The 22,965-nt window shown below is 33.2% G+C and overlaps 3 protein-coding genes across 3 annotated transcripts; all 3 read right to left on the minus strand.

Moving 5' to 3' along the window:
- Nucleotides 1-2,204: 2,204 nt before the first annotated feature.
- Nucleotides 2,205-2,983, minus strand: LOC105770335 (cypmaclein). The gene is made up of 3 exons (XM_012591492.2): nt 2,866-2,983; nt 2,724-2,763; nt 2,205-2,635 (listed from the first exon to the last, which is right to left on the minus strand). The coding sequence occupies exons 1-3, from the start codon at nt 2,923-2,925 to the stop codon at nt 2,463-2,465; spliced, it is 273 nt and encodes a 90-aa protein (XP_012446946.1). The 5' UTR covers nt 2,926-2,983; the 3' UTR covers nt 2,205-2,462.
- Nucleotides 2,984-16,571: 13,588 nt separating this feature from the next.
- On the minus strand, nt 16,572-17,205 carry LOC105767579 (cypmaclein). Its single transcript, XM_012587146.2, has 3 exons — nt 17,088-17,205; nt 16,946-16,985; nt 16,572-16,857 (listed from the first exon to the last, which is right to left on the minus strand). The coding sequence occupies exons 1-3, from the start codon at nt 17,145-17,147 to the stop codon at nt 16,685-16,687; spliced, it is 273 nt and encodes a 90-aa protein (XP_012442600.1). The 5' UTR covers nt 17,148-17,205; the 3' UTR covers nt 16,572-16,684.
- A 1,366-nt stretch (nt 17,206-18,571) lies between these two features.
- On the minus strand, nt 18,572-19,780 carry LOC105767516 (ubiquitin-conjugating enzyme E2 30). Its single transcript, XM_012587067.2, has 4 exons — nt 19,606-19,780; nt 19,235-19,355; nt 19,024-19,151; nt 18,572-18,935 (listed from the first exon to the last, which is right to left on the minus strand). The coding sequence occupies exons 2-4, from the start codon at nt 19,302-19,304 to the stop codon at nt 18,687-18,689; spliced, it is 447 nt and encodes a 148-aa protein (XP_012442521.1). The 5' UTR covers nt 19,305-19,355; nt 19,606-19,780; the 3' UTR covers nt 18,572-18,686.
- Nucleotides 19,781-22,965: the final 3,185 nt, after the last annotated feature.

Below are 22,965 nucleotides of genomic sequence, written 5' to 3' on the forward strand. Positions count from 1 at the left end.
ATTGTTCTCGCAATTAATTTAGAATCAGAAGGGTTAGTGGTTTGAGGTTATTCCTAGAACATTATTAACTGACTTATTGATTGGAAGAGAAAATCTATTGTCCAGGATTTGTTTGAAGCTGAAGTCAAATTCGTGTTTGAAGTTGGAACTTTCAATTTTGCTTGTTTACTTTTACAGTGCTCAATTAGTTTTTTATATTTATATTTATTTAAATTTTAATTATTTATTTTATAATTATATTAAATTTCTCTTGTATTTTTGCAGATTCACATAAATTCTTGGTTATAAAAAATAATAAAATTAATCAATCTAATCTTTATAGGATCGATATTATTCATCATACTGTGAATTTAATTAAATTTTGTTTTAAGTATCAAAATTTATTTTTGATTGATTCCACAATCCACACCATTGAAGGGTGGGAGAAGTGGAGGAAGGCGAAAGAGTAGAAGTAAAAAAATGGGAAAAGAGAGAGGACAGCTGGGTTGAAACAGGAGACGGAGAAAAAGTGAGGACTTGGGGAAGAGAAAGTCAAGGATTGGGAACCCTAATGCTACTGCATGGCATCAATGTTAAACAGTTCTCCTCGAGATACTAAAAAGAAAGAGAAAAGTATCTATAGGAACCTCTTTTATTATGATTGGAAGAAGAAACGTTTATTTTGTCACACATTTTGCCCTTCTTTTATAATAACCCTCTAACCACAATAAACAGATGTCAAGTGTATTTTAAATTAAATCAAAAACTTATTGCATTAATTAAAACAAGTTAATAAACACTAGCATGATGAAATCAAAAGAAAATCAACAAATTTCTTAATGTTGATGGTCATCACCCTCACTTCAACTTCCACTTCTCACCATATGAAGAATTCCAGTGTTCCACCCCAAATACATGTTCATCTCAATAAAATTTTTTAAATATGAATCGAGATTCAACTTAATTAGAAATAAGTGATTTGTCAAGTGAACAAGAAGAGTGATACAAATTCGAAAGGTTGATTCTTTTATTTTTTTCTATTTTTATAGTAATTTCAACATTTAAATCAAAGGATAATACATATATATATTTAAGTACATTTAAATTATGTTTTTTGATATCAATCGAGATAAAACTCAATCTACATATTCATAGTTGAGCTAAATCTATACTATCTTTTTCATAAATTTGATTTCTTTGTCATTTAAGAAGCGCATCAAAAATTTCATAGATTTTATTATATTGGATTTAGATGTTCATTTTCTCAATAAATTTTTTATTCTAAAAGATGATTTTTTTCAATTTTTGCTTATTCTTTTGTGAATTTGTTATATTAGAAATAGTAATTTTGAACTTGCATAAAATATTTCTCTCAATCATTTTGCTTTGGTTAGAGTTTTGCTTTAATTAATCATAGTGAAAATCAAATGAAATAATCCTTAATACATTTATGTTACATTTGGTTATTAATGTAATAATATCTGAAGAAAAATTTATTTAACACATGTTTTAAAATACTTAGACATAAAATAAAAATAATTAATACACATTTAAACATAAAATTAGAAATATGAGTAGAAGTTTTATAAAAAATAAAACATCTTCAGAATAAGTGAAAAATTTTCCTTTTTGCCACAAATAAGTCGTGTGAGTGGCTAAAAAAATACCAACTGTGTTTAATTTATAGCTAATCAAAGGCTAAAACACGTGAAAAAAATAATATTCCAACCAAACATAGCATTATAGTAACAATTTTTTTTTTGTTGATCCTCTATTCACTTTGAATATGATTTATGTCTTACAATGAGAGATTATATCTTTGGGATACCTATTCGAAACTCATTTCTGTGATGAATCAAAGCATGACAATTTTGATTTGGTATGGTAAGTCAAATGACTAGTTTTACGCTGTTGTCACATGAGATTATATTCTATAGATACTTGTGTGATTATACAAGTAAAATTTTTCATGATAGATCATGTTCGATGAATTTTTCCAACATATTATATTAGTCTTAGTTCAGTTGGCATTGATATTAATGCCAGCGCAGGAGGATGTAAGTTGGAGCATGCTTAGATGCGTTTATCTTACTATTTAAAGGTTGAGAGTGATTGTTAGTAGTTTTAGGCGTGGTATAAGAAGAAAAAGAAAAGCTAATCATGTACCAACAAGAACATGTTTATTCATATACTTGATAATCTTATTATCAAACTCATTACACTTGTTAGATTGGCAACCAAATTTAAAATTATAATCAAATAAATAGGGGGGAAAGATAAAATCAGTTGAAATTATCAAGGAGAAGGATAAATAAGCAAGCTTAAACTTGCATTTTTATTTAGTGAATTACATTTTTTTTCTTTTCTCTCTTTGTTTTAAGAGATTTTATTAAAGTACACAAGAGACCCTCTCATAAATACAAGTGATAATTTAGAATGAATCCATGAGAGGAATGCGTGTTTAGAAAATAGAAAGAAGTGATTCAAGGGCACTTGCCATTCTTGTACTTGGCATAGCAAGGGCATACTTCCTTGTTAGCAGTAGGGCCAGGGGGCACACACCCATCGCAGGTGTTGCAGCAAGCGTTGCATGTTTTAAGGCACATCTTCGGCTTCCATGACTTGCTGCACCTTGATGCACACTTCCCCTCGCATTCTGGGATTAGGGGTTTTCCATTAATGCATACATTCATATATAAAGCTTTTTATATTCGAAGAGTATAATTATTCATAAACTCTCTTACCTGGCCTTTGGACTTGGGCTTCAACCATTAGCATCCCAATCTAAGAATTGTCAAGAAAAGACATGATTAGTTTTGTGTTGGTACCTTAAAATCATGATGGATTGCAACATAAATTGCTGTTTAAAACCTTAAAATAAAGTACCTCGCAAACTAGGAAAAGACACAAAACAGCAAGCAAAAGGGTTGTCTTAGTGGTGGCCATTCTCAAACTTGTTTCTCTTTATGTGTGTGTCCTTTCCTTTTTTATTGTGGTTCATTTCAATGCTAAGGTGTGGGGGGGGGGGGTTTATAGGATAGAGGTATGAATCTCAAAACTAATTTTAGGAAGCTAATTTCTAATATTAGACAATTTAGCCATTCTTTTAGGAGTAATTACCCCAAATATATATAAAAGAGGATAAACAAAACATGAATACCATCCTCAAACTTAATTTTCTATATAGTTACTCCCTAATTACAGTAGATTTGTTTTACATTAATTAAGTTTCACTTCTTTATCTTCCTTCAATTATAATTAATTATATCCCTTTTATAATTCTTTTCTCTTTATCCATAATCATTTATATATATAAATTAGTTTTTTTTCATGCTGATTGATTTGTGTATTAATTAAAATATATTATATGTAAATATTAAAAACATTTCATCAATAATATTGTCGAAACCATTTTTTATTTTGAAAAAACGGGGTCGACTTTTAAAACGAAAATGGAGTCGCCACCAATCTTTTTCGAGATGTGATCTCGGGCTCGGGAGTTGGTTACGCACGAGGAAGGATTAACACCATCGTAACGCCCAAAAATTGGTACCTAGTTGATTAATTAATGTCCTAATGTCGAAAAATTAAAAATTCGAAAAGAAATTTAAAAATATGATCATTTTATTAAAAAAAGAATGGTGTATTTCACATTAATCGAGAAAAAGAATTGTATCCCGTGAGTTAGGACACAATATCTCTAATCCCAACACGAGAATAAACACCAAAAAATTATTTATTTTTAGAAATTTTGATCATCTTGGTTTTGGAGAAGAAATCATATCTAGTAAGTTGGAACTTTTCTGATTCCCAAGACAATTTTTTAAAAAACATGTTTTTTTTTTAAAAAAGGGGTCGTATATTTGGAATTATCAAAAAAAATCGAGACCCCGTAAGTTAGGATACAATCTTTTCGAATTCCAAAATATGAAGTATTTTTATTTTAAGAAAAAAATATGCATTTGGGTCGAAATTAATGCGATACTTGAAATGTTACACGAATAAAATATTAAAACGACGAATAACGAGAATACGAATGTAAAATAACAATGATCACATAATATACATCACTTTAATATTAAAAAACAACAAAATGAACAATAATAATGAATAATAAAGGTATAAGCAATAGTATAAAAAATATAAGAAGACAATATCAAAATTAAAAGAAATTAATAAATAAATACACAAAATAGCGTTGAGGAAATTAATCTACGAAATATTAAAATGATTATTAAAAAAGGTGAAATTAGGGTTATAAAAATAATAACATTAAAAATAATAAATAATCTAAAGTTTTTGAAAAAATAAAAATAGGAGATAAAATAAAATAAATGCATTTAAAGTCTTTAAGTTAGGAAAAAATATATATATATATAATGGAAATAATAGTATAAAACTAATTGATTTAAAGATATAGCTACAATAATAAGTACATAAATAAATAAGGTAAAATAATAATAGCAATAATAATTTTGAATTAATTAACTTAATAATAAAATAGTCAAAATGACAAAATAAGATTAAATTGGGCTTTAAAACAAAGTTTTGGGGCAAAATTGGAAATAAACGCAAAAGGGAGGACTAGATTAAACGCGCGGATGAGATGGAGGGACTGAATGGGAAATAATTCCCACCCTCCAAAACGCACAGTTCCATCAGGGACTAAAATTGAAGCCGGGATAAATTATAGGGCAAAATAGACCCTTCCACAAAAACACACGGCTCCTAAGGTTGGAGCGGGTCCGGTCTCGGGTTCATGGCCAAAATAGCGTTGTTTTGGTGCCTAAGAGGCCTGCAGGGCCTATAAAAGCCAAGTTTTAAACAAAAAAATCTATTTAGCCCCTAGTTTCAAAAAAAAAAACTGAAAGCTCTCCCCTCTTCCTTCAAAGATTTCAGAATCGACCACTCGGCCGGCCACCACCATGGCCACCGATCACCGGCTATGGCAGCCATGCATCCATTGTGGTAAAAAATCAAAAATATTTTTTGGGTATTTTCGACTCCCGAACCTGAAAAACACTGATTTTTATCTGAATCGGCACCTCCCTCGCAAAAAGGTACGATTTTTATCCTTTTCTTCTTCTTTTTTGTTTTCTTAAAAAAATAAAAATAAATAAATAAATAAGCCGAAAAAAGAAAAAATGGCACAACTACCTTTGAAAATGATCTATATTTGAATTGATTTTTCTCTGTTCTCTTTTGATTCATTCGTAAGTAATAAAATAAAATCAGGGCCTTTTTTATAGCCCGAAAATACAACTTATTTTCCTATTTTTTTCTATTTTTTACACTAGTTTTTTTGCTTTTGGACTCTTCTAGTTTGTTTTGCATGTGCAAGGACGTGGCGGCACACGCGGGGGAGGCGGCGGCAGCTGGAGGCTGTTGTTATGAACGTGGCGGATTAGGGTTTTTTGTTTTATTTTTCTAAAAGTGTTTTAGGATGTTCTGTTGGGCTAGGGTTTTAGTTATTTGGGCTGATTTGTATTTGTTTATTTCTTGTGTTTATTTTGGGTTTTGGGCCTAGGCTAAAATTGGCTTATTACAGCTGCCCCTCTTTACTCATTGTCGTGTAACGAAAATGGAGCAAAAACTTAAAAATAATCAATTTTGCCTGGTCTTGCAAAGTCTTAACCTCTCTTGGTGCTCCTCTTCTTCAAATAGCCTAATTCCAGCCCACTACGTCTTGTTGCTTCGATCGACTCTACTGCAACTTCAGATACAACTTGTAGCTTCAATCTACTCTGTCGCGACTACTGCAACTTCAAAGGTATGGGATTTGTCGTTTTAATCCGCTCCACTGCAACTTCAGGGAGATAGGATTGATGGCTTCAACCTACTTCATAGCAACTTCAGGAAGATAAGGCTGGTGACTTCAATTTGCTGCACTGCAACTTCAGGAAGATAAGATTCGCCATAATTTGTAGCTTTAATCTGTTCCACTGCTACGCCAGGGAAATAAGATTCGATGTCTTCAATATGCTCCGCTGCTACTTTAGGGAGATAAGGCTGGTGGCTACAATTTGCTCCACTATAACTTCAGGAAGATAAGATTCACCATAGCTTGCAACTTTAATCTATTCCACTACTACACCAAGGAAAAGATTCGCTGTCTTCAGTCTGCTCCGCTGCAACTTTAAGGAGATAAGGCTGGTGGCTTCAATCTGCTCCACTGTAACTTCAGGAATATAAGATTCGCCATAACTTGTAGCTTTAATCTGTTCCACTGCAACGCCAAGGAAATAAGATTCGCTGTCTTCAGTCTGCTCCGCTGCTACTTCAGGGAGATAGAATTATTGGCTTTAATCTGCTCCACTGCAACTTCAGAGAGATAAGATTCACCAACTTCTTCAATCTATTCTACTGCAACTTCAGTGGTATAGGATTTGTGGTTTCATCGATTTGTTCTCTGGGGAACATGACCTGTAGAATCCATTTCATGGGCCTATTTATGCCTAGTGATTAGGATGTTATAATCGGAATGAATCAAAATCTCCTAACTAGATGTGTATGCATGAATGCAAAATGTCATGAAAATGATCCCTTAATGTTTGAGTTATTATTGCTCGTTGTTCATTAAGGCTCTATCACCGACACGTTAGAACGCCATCTTGTTCGGCAGGTATTTCCACAGAAACACTTATATTTTACTTAATCAGATTGCCCCCACTGTAGTCTTCAAGGTTCAATCCACTGTAATCTTCTAGGTTCAATCCACTATACTTTTGGGATATAAAATTTGAATCATTTTCCTCCCACTATAATTTAAGAGTGTAAGATCTGGCTCTTTCTCAATCCTCTCCTACTACAATTCAAGGATACAGGATCTGAATCTCTTCGGTCTCCTACACCATTCCCAGGGTGTCATACCAAATGTTTATGCACAATTGTATAACTTTTTTCTCCAAGAACAACCTCTTCCTATTACTCGGTGATCATTGCTTGCTTGTTCATTGAAGCTATATCACCAACACGATATCTTGTTGTTGTTTTTTCAATCAATACTTTTGACAACAAAATCCAAAGAGATAGTTTTAATTTAGACTTTTCCTTCTTAGATATTTCAACCTTTAAACTTGGTGTGTTCTAAACAATAGTCCTGTTTCAGGTTCTTGTATTATTTAGAAACTTCTAGAGTAATATGCAAAACTTCCCTTGTGAAAGTATTATTAGCCTATTAATCATTATTCTAACGCAACATGCTTGCAAAAAGATTATAAAAATGGATAAAAATAAAATTGATTTAGAGCATAGCTCGGAATGAATAAATTATCAAGGATGATATAAAAAAAAGAATTGATTGGGAACACGCATCTTGAAAAGAAATGAAGTATTCCAAGAACAACAAATTTAATATAAATAGTATGTAGAGTAGGTACCCCAGATATTGCAGCTTGATCTTCTCTATACCAACTTTCTGAAAAACTGTTTTTTGAATTTGACATATGTTTAGGAGATCTACAGTACTTTTTCGATGCCCCAGATGTCGCATCCCCTTTCCTGTTGATTTAGGTATAACAAGATCACCGCATGATCCATTTTGGTCAATATTTGAGCTGCCCTTTTCGAGTTTTCAACTCAAATCCCCTTTGGTCTCAAGGCGCCATTTCCGGGTTTTCACCTTGGTCTTTTTTTAGGACTCAAAGCGCCCTTTGCGGGTTTTCACCTTGGTCTCTTCTCCTTTTTCAAGTGAAGTACTTCTTGACTGGATCTGAGTTTACAGGATTAGGCAAGTTTTTACCATCTATTTCACTCAAAACCAATGCTCCTCCAGAAAAGGCATTTTTTACAACATAAAGTCATTCCTAATTTGGCATCCATTTCCCTCTAAAATCCTTTTGTAGAGGAAGGATCTTTTTCAACACCAGGTCCCCTTCGTGGAATTTTCTCGGACGAATTTTTTGTTGTAGGCTCGTATCATTTGTTTCTGGTACATCTGACCGTGGTGAATAGCTTTTAGCCTTTTTTCCTTCTATTAGGTTCAACTGATCATATCAAGATTGGATCAATTCTACTTCATCCAACTTTAGCTCAGCCAATACCCAGAGAAAAGGAATTTCAACTTCAATGGGTAAAATTGCCTCCATACCATAAACCAAGGAGAAATGTGTTGCCCCGGTGGAAGTCCTGATTGATGTTCGATAAGAAAATAGGGCAAATGGTAATTTCTTATGCCAGTCCTGGTAAGTCTCAGTCATTTTCCCCACAATTTTCTTGATATTTTTGTTGGCTGCCTCAACTGCACTATTCATTTTTGGGTGATATGGTGACGAATTATGGTGTCTGATCCTGAATTGACTGCAGAGCTCTGCTATTGAGCTATTGTTCAAATTCAACGTATTGTCAGATATGATTCTTTCAGGTATTCCATTTTCAAGAACTTGCTGACTGCTGACTTTATGACATTAGCACACGAAGCAGCTTCTACCCATTTAGTGAAGTAATCAATAACCATGAAGATGAAACGATGCCTATTAGAAGCCTTCGGTGATATTGGCCCGATGACATCCATACTCCACGTGGAGAAAGGCTATGGAGAAGTCATAACGTGAAGAGGTAAAGGAGGTGCGTGTATTTTGTCTCCATAAATTTGGCATTTATGGCACTTCTTGGTATAATTGATGCAATCTTCTTCTATGGTGGACCAGTAGTACCCGAATTTCATAATCTGTCTAGCCATTGTGAAACCACTGGCATGCATTCCGCAAATACCCTTTCGGACCTCCTCCAAGATTTTCTTAGCCTCCACAGTGTCCACACATCTTAATAGTACCTGATCATTTCCCCTTTTATATAAGATCTCCTCATCTAAGACATAATCATTGGCTAGTCTTCTTAGAGTCCTCTTATCATTCTCAGCTGCCCAGTCATGATACTTACGATTCTTCACATATTGTAATATATCTTGATACCAAGGGCTGTCATCCTTTTCTCCGTATTCGATATTGTAACAATGAGCTGGGGTTTCATAAATGCTCATCTGTTTAGGCTTCATATCCTATTGTCTGTTCACTTTGATTATGGAGGCTAGAGTAGCCAACGCGTCGCCATCTGGTTTTCTTCTCGTGGGAGATAGCAGAAATAAATGTCATCAAACTCTTCAATCAATTCGAGAACCAGCTTTCGATAACTAGTTAATTTGGGATCTCTCGTTTCCCATTCACCTTTGAGTTAGTATATCACCAATGATGAATCTCCATATACCTCTAGTATCGCATTAACTTTATCTGGGTCGATCTCAATTCCTTTTTCACTGACTATGAAGCCTAACAGCTTTCCTGATCTACCTCCGAAATTGTATTTTGATGGATTGAGCTTGAGCTGAAACTTCCTCAATCTTAGGAGCAATTTCCTCAAGACTTGAACATGTTCATCTTCTTTACTGAGATAGTATATCACCCTTTCTTTCTTTCCTGTAGTATATCACCCTTTCTTTCTTTCCTGTCTTATCATGTTGGCCTAACACACATCCCATAGAATTGTCAAACATCGTTAAATACAGTATCAGCGGCCTATCTGGACTAGGTGGTGACAGTACTAGAGTATTAGACAAGTACGATTTTACCCTGTCAAAAGCTCCCTAACATTTCTCGTCCCACTCACCTGGATTATGTTTCTTTAAAAGATGGAATATTGGATCATATTTTTTGGTTAATTGTGAAATAAATTGGGCAATGTAATTCAATCTTCCTAGGAAACCTCAAACTTCCTTCTGAGTACGTGGTGGAGGTAATTTTCGTATCGTATTAACTTTATCTGGGTCGATCTCAATTCTTTTTCCACTGACCATGAAGCCTAACAGTTTTCCTGAGATAGCTCCGAAAGTGCATTTTGATGGATTGAGCTTGACCTGAAACTTCCTCAATCTTAGGAGCAATTTCCTCAAGACTTGAACAGGTTCCTCTTTTTTTCTGGATTTTACAATCATATCGTCGAAGTAAACCTCGATTTCCTTATACATCATGTCATGAAACAAGGCTACCTTGGCTCTTTGATATGTTGCTCCTGCATTCTTTAAACCAAATGGCATCACTTTATAGCAAAACGTTCCTCACAAGGTGATGAATGTGGTCTTTACCATATCTTCGGGATGTATCTTTATCTGATTGTATCCGGAGAAGCCATCCATAAAGGAAAACAGAGAGTAGCCTGTTGTATTATCCACTAAAGTGTCAATATCAAGCAATGAGAAATTGTCTTTTGGGCTGGCCTTTTTCAGTTCCCTATAATCCATACACATTCGTACTTTCCCATCTTTTTTAGGGACTGGGACGATATTGGCTACCTATTCGGAATACTTGACCGCCTGTAAGAACCCAACATCAAACTACTTTTTGACTTCCTCCTTTATTCTTAGCACAATATCCTGCTTTATCGTCTGAAGTTTCTGCTGGACTGGCTTGCAATCCTCTCTTATAGGAAGGTGATACACTACAATGTCAGTGTTTAACCTAGGCATATCCTGGTATGACCATGCGAAGACATATTTGAATTCTTAGAGTAACTCAATGAAGTCTCGCCAATCTTTGTGGTAATGTCAGTTCCAACCTTCACCTCTTTTCCCTCTTCCAAGCTCACAATTTCTATTGATTCCTTGTGAGGTAGGATTTGTTTTTCTTCGTGTTCTACCATCCTCAACAAGTCTGGAGATAAACTACAGTCTACGTTATCTTCAAAGTCATGCGATCCCTTTAAACACATGTCTTGTTCAAAAGGAAATTCTGAGTTTGTAGCAGTGTTATTCATGTCATTGATATTTAGGGACGTATTGTAGGTACAAAAGAATAAACAAAGAATGTATGAATTTATGAATAATCATTTGTACAGTGTAACTATGAATGAATAAAAGAATGATTTGGAAGAAAATCCAAAAGAATGAAAGAATCAAAGAGAATTACTCGTATAGAATGAAAGAATATTTGCTCAAAATGATTGCAAAGATATACTTCATTAAAATAATAATGTTTAAACATTAGCATATTTCACAAATGGGTTCTTATCACTTCTTAGGCTAAAAGCAATAAGAGCGTTCTGAACATTACTCTGAGTAAGCTTTAAATACTACAGGGATTTCTTCTGTAGTCCAATTGCTTAGCATGCTCCCAGGTTTATAAGGGCGGATATCTAACAAGGTCCCTCTTTCAGTTGTTCCTTTATGAATGGCATTGATGTGAACGTTTCTCAAAATTTTTTTAATACTTTCTCTTATTGGCGTCTTTCGCTCGGGATGATTAATCCTTTCTGACATAAAAATTTCGGCTATGCAAGGGAATATCATTGGTTCCCACTTGATTTTTTCCCCACTCACGCGTGCCCTTCTTCTTTCTTGCCTCTTCTCTAACTCTTTCCTTCTTTGTCTTGTATTTGACTTGTACCCTAAGCCAAAACGGTCATGCTTGTCCTTTAGCATTGGAGTCTCAACTCTTCCCTGAAGATGTCTCCCTAGTACTTTTCTCGGTAAGACTCATCTTCCTACTATCAATTGTAGACCCATTCTCGTAGTCTTGGACATTTTTGGTACCGGAATCCTGTTCTCCTCAGTAATAAATGTTGCATTCACAAATTCTAAAGACAGAAAATAATATTCAACAGCTTCATCATCTGTCTCCAAGTATGGTGCATCACTAGTTACGGCCGCTATAATATCCTCTTCGACATTTACTGTCACCAGCTGACCTTCTGACACTTGCTTCAACTTTTGATATAGTGATGACGGTACAGCCCCTGCCGAATGTATCCAAGGTCTCCCTAACAAACAGTTATAGGAAGGCTTGATATCCATTACTATAAAGTCCACATCATAGGTAGTTGGGCGAATTAACAGAGGTATTTCAATTCTTCTCAAGACTTTCCTTTTTGTACCATCAAATGCTCTCACTATATTTTAGCATGATTTCATGTGAGAGCTGTCCACATGAAACCTATTTAACGTGGACAAGGGCAAAACGTTCAATACCGATACATTGTCAATCAGAACCCCTTGTAATGTGTACCATTTGCATCTGGTAGTAATGTGCAGAGCTTTAGTTGATCCCATACCCGTGGTGGTATTTCATCGTCATTGAACAAAATAAAGTTATCAGCACTTATGTTGTTAACCAGTCAATCCAGTTTATTGACCGAAATATCATTGGCCACGTATGTCTCATTTAGCACTTTCATCAATGCACTTCGGTGTACCTCCGAACTCAAGAGTAAAGCTAATACAGATATGCGAGCTGGTTGTTTATGCAATTGCTCCACAACACTATACTCGTTGTGTTTCAAAAACTTCAGAAATTACCTGGCTTCCTTCTTTTTCACTGGCTCATTAATTGGCGGCTCAAGTTCAGCTATTTTTCTCTTCTCTTATTCCGTCGTCAGGGCTTTTCCTTTTACCGATTCTGTTCGAGCATATATCAGATCGTAACATCTCCCACTATGCGTATGAGAACCTACATCCTGATCCTTCTTTGAAGCACTGGATAAATCTTTCTTTCCCAGATTTGCCACATCACAATTATAATTCCAGGGTACCCTCTTACTATCTTTATAAGCAAAGACTGCAGGTTTCTAAATTATGATATTTGGTGTCATCTGTACTCCCGCTTCATTATTTTTAGGTTGCGAGATGGTGACCACAGAATAATTAACTTTTGGAACCTCTATTGTTGACTATGACGTGCATATACTTCCCACTTTTTTAACTTTTTCACAGAACTCCATCTCTTTATTGTTTATCATGCCTTGCACCAATGCTCTGAATTCTTCACACTATTGGATCTTGTGCCCCACTTCATGATAGAACTCACAGTAGTTCCTCATCTTTTCGTAACTTTCTTCTGAATTCAAAATGATTGACCCCCTTTTTACCATCTCTTTCCAGACCTATCTCAAAGGAGTTTTTATTTCTGCAATGTTTATCTTGATTCTTCTTCCCACATCTTCACTCATCGCGTTTACCCCATTATCAATAAGATTGAGTTACGGATTTTCTGCATTAGATGGGTCATCGAATTTAACAATGCCCATACTAATGAACCTTTCAACTAACTTTTTGAAGGCACTGCAATTTTTTATCGAGTGCCCCGTGATTCCTGTATGGTATTCGCATTGGGCGTTTGCGTCATACCATTTGAGGTACGGAGGTTGTATTGGCTTTAAGTAAAAGGAGAAATGACATGTGCATCGAATAAACTCTGATACAACTCCCTATATCACCTGGATTGTCGTAAATTGGGGTTTCTCAGTGTTTTGCTTTGCGCCAAATTTTTTTTTTGATGAACCTTGTTGACCAGCAACCACCTTTCTTGGCTGATTTACAGTAATCGATTTAGAGTAACCCTTATTATATGTACTTGTATTGTTCACCTCGTTTTCTTGTGTTGTTCACTTCGTTTTCTTTTTTCCTCGAGGCTGACCTTTTGTTACTTTCTCCGGCATCTATATTTCCACTTCTTATAGCATTCTCAATCATCTCGCCATTCATGACTATATCTAAAAAACTTTTTGTGGCACTTCCTAGCATGTGTGTGATGAATGGGGCTTTTAGCGTGTTGATAAAGAGCATCGTAGTTTCTTTTTCTAGGAGCGGCGGCTGAACTTGGATGGCAATCTCCCTCCATCTCTATGCATATTGCCTAAAACTCTTACTATGTTTCTTTTCCATGTTTTGTAAAGTAATTCTATCAGGAGTCATATCGTTACATGACTATATTGCTTCATGAATGCTTGTACTAGGTCCCTCCACGAACTAATCCTGGTACAACTCAATTGGTTCTACCATTTGGATGCTGTCCCCACCAGGCTATCTTGGAAGCTGTGTATTAGTAGTTGGTCATTGTTAACGTATCCAGCCATTCTTCTGCAAAACATAGTGATGTGAGCCTCGGGCAACTGGTTCCATTGTACTTTTCAAAGTCCAACATTTTGAACTTGTAAGGAAGTACTAAATCTGGAACCAAGCTCAGATCTTTAGCGTCGAATCCATGATGATTATCAGCACTTTCCAATGTTTTGAATTTTTCTTCCAGCCATTTACACTTGTCTTCTAGCTATTTTGGCAATTCCACCTTCGCCTTTTCCTTTTCTGCCACTTCATCAAAATCGGGGATAACGGGATTAATTGGGTTATCTCTTGGGTTTGAACCTAATCCAGCCTGAAAGTTCATTGGCATCGAAGCATCGACCTAAGATTGTTGAGGCCTAATTGTGACGGACGGTCTCCGCGGGTACATCTCAGCTTGGGCCTATATAATTGGTGGAGTAAAACCTGGAGGATAGAGCGGCTCCTCATTATCTTCACTAGGGCTGGTCATGGGGCCTTTTCCTTGATCTATTATCCTAGCCAATAATTGGGTCAACTGGGCCATCATATTTCTTTGAGATTCCAACATCTTTTCCGTCATATCTTGCTGAATTTTAGCTAGCTGCTCTTGCATTTGCGTTTGTAGTTGATCTTGCATCTCCCTTTGAAGTTGTTCAAGTCTTTCTAATCTTTGGTCTATGTATTTTGTCTTAGCTCGGGTACCGTAATGATGTTTGGTTGGTAGGTTTTTTACCGATTTCCAGCTAAACTGAAATGATTTTAACCAATTAGGATCTTTTGGTGGACTTTAATACATATGATGTAATGTAATGCAAATGAATAAAATGAATGCAAAAAGACATCGATTTTGATTCAATTCCATTTAAAAAACTTTACCAGAAAAAAAAATTCTTTACATAAAACAGATTACATATATGGCTTTGCCCTAATACTCAAAACTTTAATTTTTCTAAGCAGTAAAGCTAGCTCCTACCCCCGGTCTATTCCAGCTCGTACTTTACACTCAGTATATCAGCTTGTACTGCCAAAGTCTGTAAGTAATCGGCTACCTCTCGAATCTAAGTCACATCCTCTCCCATAACGTGATCTCTGTTTCTAACCTGGTTTTGACAAAATTGGAGCTGCTCTTTTTGACGCTCTTCACTGGCTTCAAGGAATTCAATCCGCATTTCACAGTTTTATAATATCATTTCTAATTCTTCCATTTTTCTTTTCATTTCCTCGATCCTGTCTAAGCTCGCTCTTAGCTTTTAGTTCATCATTTTCATTTCGGTTTTGGGGGAGCTCAACTATCAATAGAGAGCCTCCCCCTCATTTGTACTCACTCCATTCATTGTTTCATTATTCTTTGTGAATAAGAGAATAGAGAGCATTTACTCAAACACTTTGCGAGCGTCCTTTCTGTTGTTCTTTGTTGTTCTTCTTTTAGCATAAATCGCTTCCGCTCTTCAATTGGTGCCTTGGAGGAGTTCTAAAAGAATCCTCACTTGAGTTAAGGCTGACTTGGGCGAGTTTGGATGAACGGATCGCCTAAGGCTGCACGGTTTGCGAGACGAAAGGTCTAGCCCCATGACACAAGGACGTGGTGGCACACGCGGGGGAGGCGGCGACAGTTGGAGGCTGCTGTTAGGCGCGCGGCGACTAAGGGTTTTTTGTTTTATTTTTCTGAAAGTGTTTTGAGCTGTTTTGTAGAGCTAGGGTTTTAATTATTTGGGCTGATTTGTATTTGTTTATTTCTTGTGTTTATTTTGGGTTTTGGGCCTAGGCCAAAATTGGCCTATTACAAATATTTCTCTCAATCATTTTGCTTTGGTTAGAGTTTTGCTTTAATTAATCATAGTGAAAATCAAAGGAAATAATCCTTAATACATTTATGTTACATTTGGTTATTAATGTAATAATATGAAGAAAAATTTATTTAACACATGTTTTAAAATACCTAGACATAAAATAAAAATAATTAATACACATTTAAACATAAAATTAGAAATATGAGTAGAAGTTTTTATAAAAATAAGACATCTTCGAATAAGTGAAAATTTTTCCTTTTTGCCACAAATAAGTCATGTGATTGGCTAAAAAATACCAAATGTGTTTAATTTATAGCTAATCAAAGACTAAAACATGTGAAAAAATAATATTCCAACCAAACATAGCATTATAGTAACAAACTTTTTTTTTTGTTGATCCTCTATTCACTTTGAATATGAGTTATGTCTTACAAAGAGAGATTATATCTTTGGGATACCTATTCGAAACTCATTTCTGTGATGAATCAAAGCATGACAATTTTGATTTGGTATGGTAAGTCAAATGACTAGTTTTACGCTGTTGTCACATGAGATTATATTCTATAGATACTTGTGTGATTATACAAGTAAAATTTTTCATGATAGATCATGTTCAATCAATTTTCCAACATTATATATTAGTCTTAGTTCAGTTGGCATTGATATTAATGCCAGCGCAGGAGGATGTAAGTTGGAGCATGCTTAGATGCGTTTATCTTACTATTTAAAGGTTGAGAGTGATTGTTAGCAGTTTTAGGCGTGGTATAAAAAGAAAAAGAAAAGCTAATCATGTACCAACAAGAATATGTTTATTCATATACTTGATAATCTTATTATCAAACTCATTACACTTGTTAGATTGGCAACCAAATTTAAAATTATAATCAAATAAATATGGGGAAAGATAAAATCATTTGAAATTATCAAGGAGAAGGATAAATAAGCAAGCTTAAACTTGCATTTTATTTAGTGAATTACATTTTTTCTTTTCTCTCTTTGTTTTAAGAGATTTTATTAAAGTACACAAGAGACCCTCTCATAAATACAAGTGATAATTTAGAATGAATCCATGAGAGGAATGCGTGTTTAGAAAATAGAAAGAAGTGATTCAAGGGCACTTGCCATTCTTGTACTTGGCATAGCAAGGGCATACTTCCTTGTTAGCAGTAGGGCCAGGGGGCACACACCCATCGCAGGTGTTGCAGCAAGCGTTGCATGTTTTAAGGCACATCTTCGGCTTCCATGACTTGCTGCACCTTGATGCACACTTCCCCTCGCATTCTGGGATTAGGGGTTTTCCATTAATGCATACATTCATATATAAAGCTTTTTATATTCGAAGAGTAGAATTATTCATAAACTCTCTTACCTGGCCTTTGGACTTGGGCTTCAACCATTAGCATCCCAATCTAAGAATTGTCAAGAAAAGACATGATTAGTTTTGTGTTGGTTTCTTAAAATCATGATGGATTGCAACATAAATTGCTGTTTAAAACCTTAAAATAAAGTACCTCGCAAACTAGGAAAAGACACAAAACAGCAAGCAAAAGGGTTGTCTTAGTGGTGGCCATTCTCAAACTTGTTTCTCTTTATGTGTGTGTCCTTTCCTTTTTTATTGTGGTTCATTTCAGTGCTAAGGTGTGGGGGGGTTTATAGGATAGAAGTATGAATCTCAAAACTAATTTTAGGAAGCTAATTTCTAATATTAGACAATTTAGCCATTCTTTTAGGAGTAATTACCCCAAATATATATAAAAGAGGATAAACAAAACATGAATACCATCCTCAAACTTAATTTTCTATATAGTTACTCCCTAATTACAGTAGATTTGTTTTACATTAATTAAGTTTCACTTCTTTATCTTCCTTCAATCATAATTAATTATATCCCTTTTATAATTCTTTTCTCTTTATCCATAATCATTTATATATATAAATTAGTTTTTTCCTGCTGATTGATTTGTGTATTAATTAAAATATATTATATGTAAATATTAAAAACATTTCATCAATAATATTATTAAAAAATAATATTTAAAATAAACTTGAATGATTTGATATTACTCCAAATTATGCTTTTAGCTTTACTTCTAAAAATAGAGTTGGAATATAATTTAAAGATTAGAAAGAAAATAAAATTAAGTTAGTAAATAAAAATTACATTAAAAAGTTGTATAAAAATATATAAAATTTGTATGTAAATTAATAAACTGATCTGTATGATTTCAGTAATATCTTTAATATTTTCTCATTTATCTATTAAAGAAAGAAATATTTGATATATATTATATATGAAGTTCAGTTTTCAATTATTAAAAAAGGAGTCTACGAATAAATGTGTAAAGTTTAAATTTCAGGGACTTGAAGCACATATTTATATTTTCCAATATAAGAACTTAATATTAAGAAAAAATTAAAATTGGATTAAGTGTATACACGTTTATATTTTTTTCCATAAGCAAGGTTTAAATCAATTATAACAAAGATTAGTAACATATATGAGTATTCAAGGTTGATAAATTTCTATAAAGAAATTGGATTGAAATAATATTCATTTTAAACTTTAGTCAATAAAGACACGTTGCAAATAATTAACATGCCAAATAGCAAAATTTTAACTTTAAATTACTATAATATATATCAGATAGGGAGTAGGGATTGATCAGAGATAAAATTCAAAATTGATCAATAATACTTTTGTTTACAAAGTTTATATACTTTATGGTGATGGTGAAAAGCACTCAATGGTTAAGAATCTCTGTATTTTATTTAACAAGCCAAATTATTTTGTCTTTATAATTCAACCATTATATTTCAATCTACTTTCCTTAATCGAAAATATCATCTCTAACTATATATATATTTAATGATTGGATGATATTTTTAATTTTAATCATCAAAACGCTAAAAAATCTGAAGAAAAAACCAAAAAAATTGCCGCCATGAACCAAATATGCTTTGAAATGAACTACTAAATGGAGGGTAATGAGAACTGACCAAAAGTAGAAATAAATTTAATTATACTTGGAAATAATAAATGAGAAGAAGATTTTAAAAACAGTTGGCAAATAAAATAAAAAGCATGTTGGAGTAGAATCCTAAAGTCATATTTAACCCATGGCGTATTTCTGGGTCCAAGCCTGAGCAGTAGACTCGTACTTGGCTCTATCCGTCTTGTATGTATGTGCAATTTCTGGTTCCAAAGGATCATCTGGGTTTGGATCCGCCAGCAACGAACATATCGACAATAACACCTTTGGAACTGTAAGTGCAGGGCTCCACTGTTCTTTCAAGATATCAAGACAGATGCTGCCATTGCTGTTGATGTTTGGGTGATACACTTTTGTCTCGAAGGATACCTATGCAAGCACATGACATATGCTAGTAGATCAGTACGTAAGCTTTCTCTAATTTCTTAAAATTGTTTCGTGTGCTTCCTTTTGTTACCTTGGGTGGTTTGAATGGATAATCAGGAGGGAAGTGAATGGACACCAGAAACACCCCACCCGCATAAGGGCTATCTGCTGGCCCCGTAATCGTTGCTTGCCAATGAAACATGTCATCTCCTACAGGACCTGTAAACAACAAGTACATTAACTTGTTTGTCTGCAACACAAACCAAAATTGAAACAAGAGAAAAGGACTTAAACAAATAAACCTGCACTGCAAGAAACAAGAGGATCTTTCTGCAGGTCTTTCAATTCCTTGGTGATTCTCTTAGATGCCATTGCTGATTTCTCCACAAATTTGGAAAACAATAGACCAAAAAACTCCTACCTCTGTAAAAGATTTTAACAAAATCTTAACATCATATATCACACAAATAATAATTGTTCTAATAAATAAATAAACAATGATTGTAACACAAACTAGAGTTAAATGCATTGTTGTGGAGACTGTTAATGGGCATAATTGATGATGACAAAACAAAGAAACAGAGAAAAAAAAGAATCCTTGAGAAACTGGGATCTAGAATAAATGAAAGAGCAGACCCAGATTATAACACAGTATCTCTAAACCCTAACATACCTCAGTATATTAGCCCTAAAGCTTCTGATTTGAAGAATAAATTCATAGGTTGAAATTCTAAAAAGAAAAGAAAAAAAACCTCATATTTTGCGAAAACAATAAAAAACAGCATTCAATCTTCATCAAAAATAAGATTTAATTTTTCTTATAGCAAAACCCTAATTAGATCATCAAAGAAATTTATATTTTCGTTACCTAAGTATACTTCTCAATTGATCCAATATATATATATATATATATATATATATATATATATACTTCCCTAAGAAATAGAAAAGAAGAAGGAAAACCCTAACAACAATTAAAGTGAAAGAGGAAATAAATAAGGTAACCAACCAACCTATCTAGTTCTAAATATATGGCTTATAGTTTGAGATATTGATTTTCTTTTCTTTTCTTTTATTCTTTTTTTGAAAGAGATATTGATTATTGAGAGGATGAGTCTGGCGACTCAATATCATTTATTTATTTATATAATATATTTTTTTATCAAAAATATTATTATAATTAGTTCGTATTCTCATGCGGTACATGGGTTAAGTCATCGGGCTATTAATAAAATCGATGTTATCTATCTTTCTCTATTTGCATTACCTACACCAATTGAAAGTTCTTTTTTCCATTTTTCTTCTACAATTCAATTTTTTTTTCATGAAATAACTTTTGACTTCACAAATCTATGAACCAAAATTCAAACAATTTTTTTCTGATCTCCAACACTAATCGTTAGATCGACTTGAATCTAAGGTATGTTTTTTTACTCGTCAATGGGTACTGATTCACCATATCGATTATCGAATTGTTGTTTGGAGCTCATTCGCGAAACTTTAAAAAAAAATAGTCCAATGACTTAAATAAAAACTTTTGAATAGTTTGATGACTTAAATGGAAACTTTTGAATAATTCAAGAATCAAATTATAACTTTTTTTTTGTTAAATGACCAAAAAAAAACTTTTTTTAGTAATATAATTACAAAATATTTTTAAATATATATTATTCTCCTATAATTAAAATTATTAAAAATCATATAGTTTCAGATTTTACATTAAAGAAAATTTAATTAAATTTGGAATTTTTAATTTCTGTAATAAATTTTATAATACCAAATATATTAAAATATATATATACCGGATTTTTATTCATTTTCTAAGTTATGAATGTAAGTAATATGATAATATCTACTATATTTAATTTATTAGACCTAAATAATTTTATTAATATCTACAGTCTTGAGTACGCTTTGATAATTTATAGGTATAATGTTAATATTAGGTTAGTGTTTCATGTAAAATTGATTTAATTAATTATATAAAATAAATAATTTAATTAAATAATAAAATATTATATTTAACTTTATTATATATATAAATAAATTAATTTCATGACTCAAATTATTAAAATTTTAAACTGATTTAAAAGTTGTAGAAAGTTGCTTAGTGTTACGTGGTCTAGGAGATTGAAAATAAGTCAAGTAAAATTAAAAGTGTAACGCCCTCTATTTACAAAAATTAGTTTGGAAAATATAACGGAAAATAAGTTTAAAATAAATATTAAAGTTTTATTTTTTTTCTAAAAATAAGAATTTGATTGTGATATTTAAAGTAATAAACATTTAATTAAAATTGTACCTTTCAATTCGTCTAGGATGAACGCTTCGACCGAATAGTCTTCTCCGCTATCCTTAAGCTCACGTTTGCTTATTGTGGGCTCGGTTCGAATAAAAAAATTCAAAAAAATTATCAATCGGACAATTTCACAATTTCTCTAAACATCTGAGTAAATTGTAAATAAGAAATCTTCTGAAATAATATTTTTAGAAAATTTTCTCTCTACAACTTTCTCTTTAATTCAAGTTTGTGAAAAATAATGACCCAATGCTCACTTTATATAGGGAGAGTTTAGAGAGTTCAACTAAGATCAAACTTAATAACTTTAATATTAAATTTAATCTAATACTAGTATTAAATTAAATTTAATATTAAATCTACTAAATTAATAGAATATTTATCTAAAAGATAAATATTTATTTTATTTTAATATTAATATAATTATTTTAACATTAAATTAATAAAATACTATAAAGATAAATATTTATTAAAATAATATTATTTTTGGAATAGTTAATCTAAAATCAAATTATCTGATAGAGTCCAATAGGAGTGTAATTCTTCCACTAATCAACTGTCGAATAACCACCATTGTTGTCGACCATCCACCATCCACTAACCACCGGAATGCCGCTATCGTAGTCACCGGCACCGTTGTGCCCGATGGTGTCATTATAGGCGCGACACCCTCACGGCACCCCAAGCCGGTTCGGTCCGGGCCAATGACGGCCCGACCAATCCGGTCTAGCCACCGGTTGGACCGCCGACCCAGTTTCACATATCGAGTCTGGTTCAACCAATTTTGGGTTTCGGTCTCGGTTTTTTATTTTCGGTTCCAACTTCCGATCTCAAGTTCAATTACTCATTAGGCCAATTATTCGACTTGAAAATTAATTTTCAAAAATATCATATTTATTTTAATTAATTTGATTGATTTAATTTTACTTTATCAAAATTTATTTTCTAAAAAATCACTGAGATTTTCCAAAATTAATTTTTTAAGAATTTTTTTAATTAAATTATCTAGATAAAAAATTCTCACGACCGTCCAATTTAATTTCACTTCAAATAAATAGACTCGATTAAACTATTTCCGAAGTTGTGGAATTTTTTTCTGATTCATATGCAGTCCAATCGAACTTTTGTTGAGCTAGCAGAAGGACCAATCAGACATTTACAATTAGGCTCTAGTAATTGCAATTATATCCAGAAGTATCGTTCCGATAATTCGTAATTTACTTAATCATGGAGTCATTCCACAAGAAGTACCATGATTAAAAGCTCCTTATTGTATACTCTTTATAAAAGCAATTCATCCAAGTACTTTGTCCAATGACATCGTCATGTATGTGTTACCCTCATATGATATCAATGATTTCTTTGAGTTAAATCTGTTCACTCAATACAATCCTATTTTATCTCATTGTCACCATTGTTTCTTCTTAATGATTAATATGATCACTGTCAACAAAGAACTGTGATAAATTGCTCGTTTGAGAATAATCAACATGTGGTCACGTTTCATATTTATCAATCCACACAATGCTAATGAGAAGATATCATTAACTCTCTAATCGAGCTATGAATTTCATTATTGATAGTAAATTCATTCCATACACAAGTCATGTACCCAACATACTGACTATGGGCTCGATCATCTTTAGAGCATAAGTCTCATTATATCAAAGCACATGAATTACATACGCATGGTCAGTAACTAACTCAGGATTTAGGTAAATCACATCATTAACG

Source organism: Gossypium raimondii, chromosome 5, assembly GCF_025698545.1.
Source record: "Gossypium raimondii isolate GPD5lz chromosome 5, ASM2569854v1, whole genome shotgun sequence".
Classification (NCBI taxonomy): Eukaryota; Viridiplantae; Streptophyta; class Magnoliopsida; order Malvales; family Malvaceae; genus Gossypium; species Gossypium raimondii.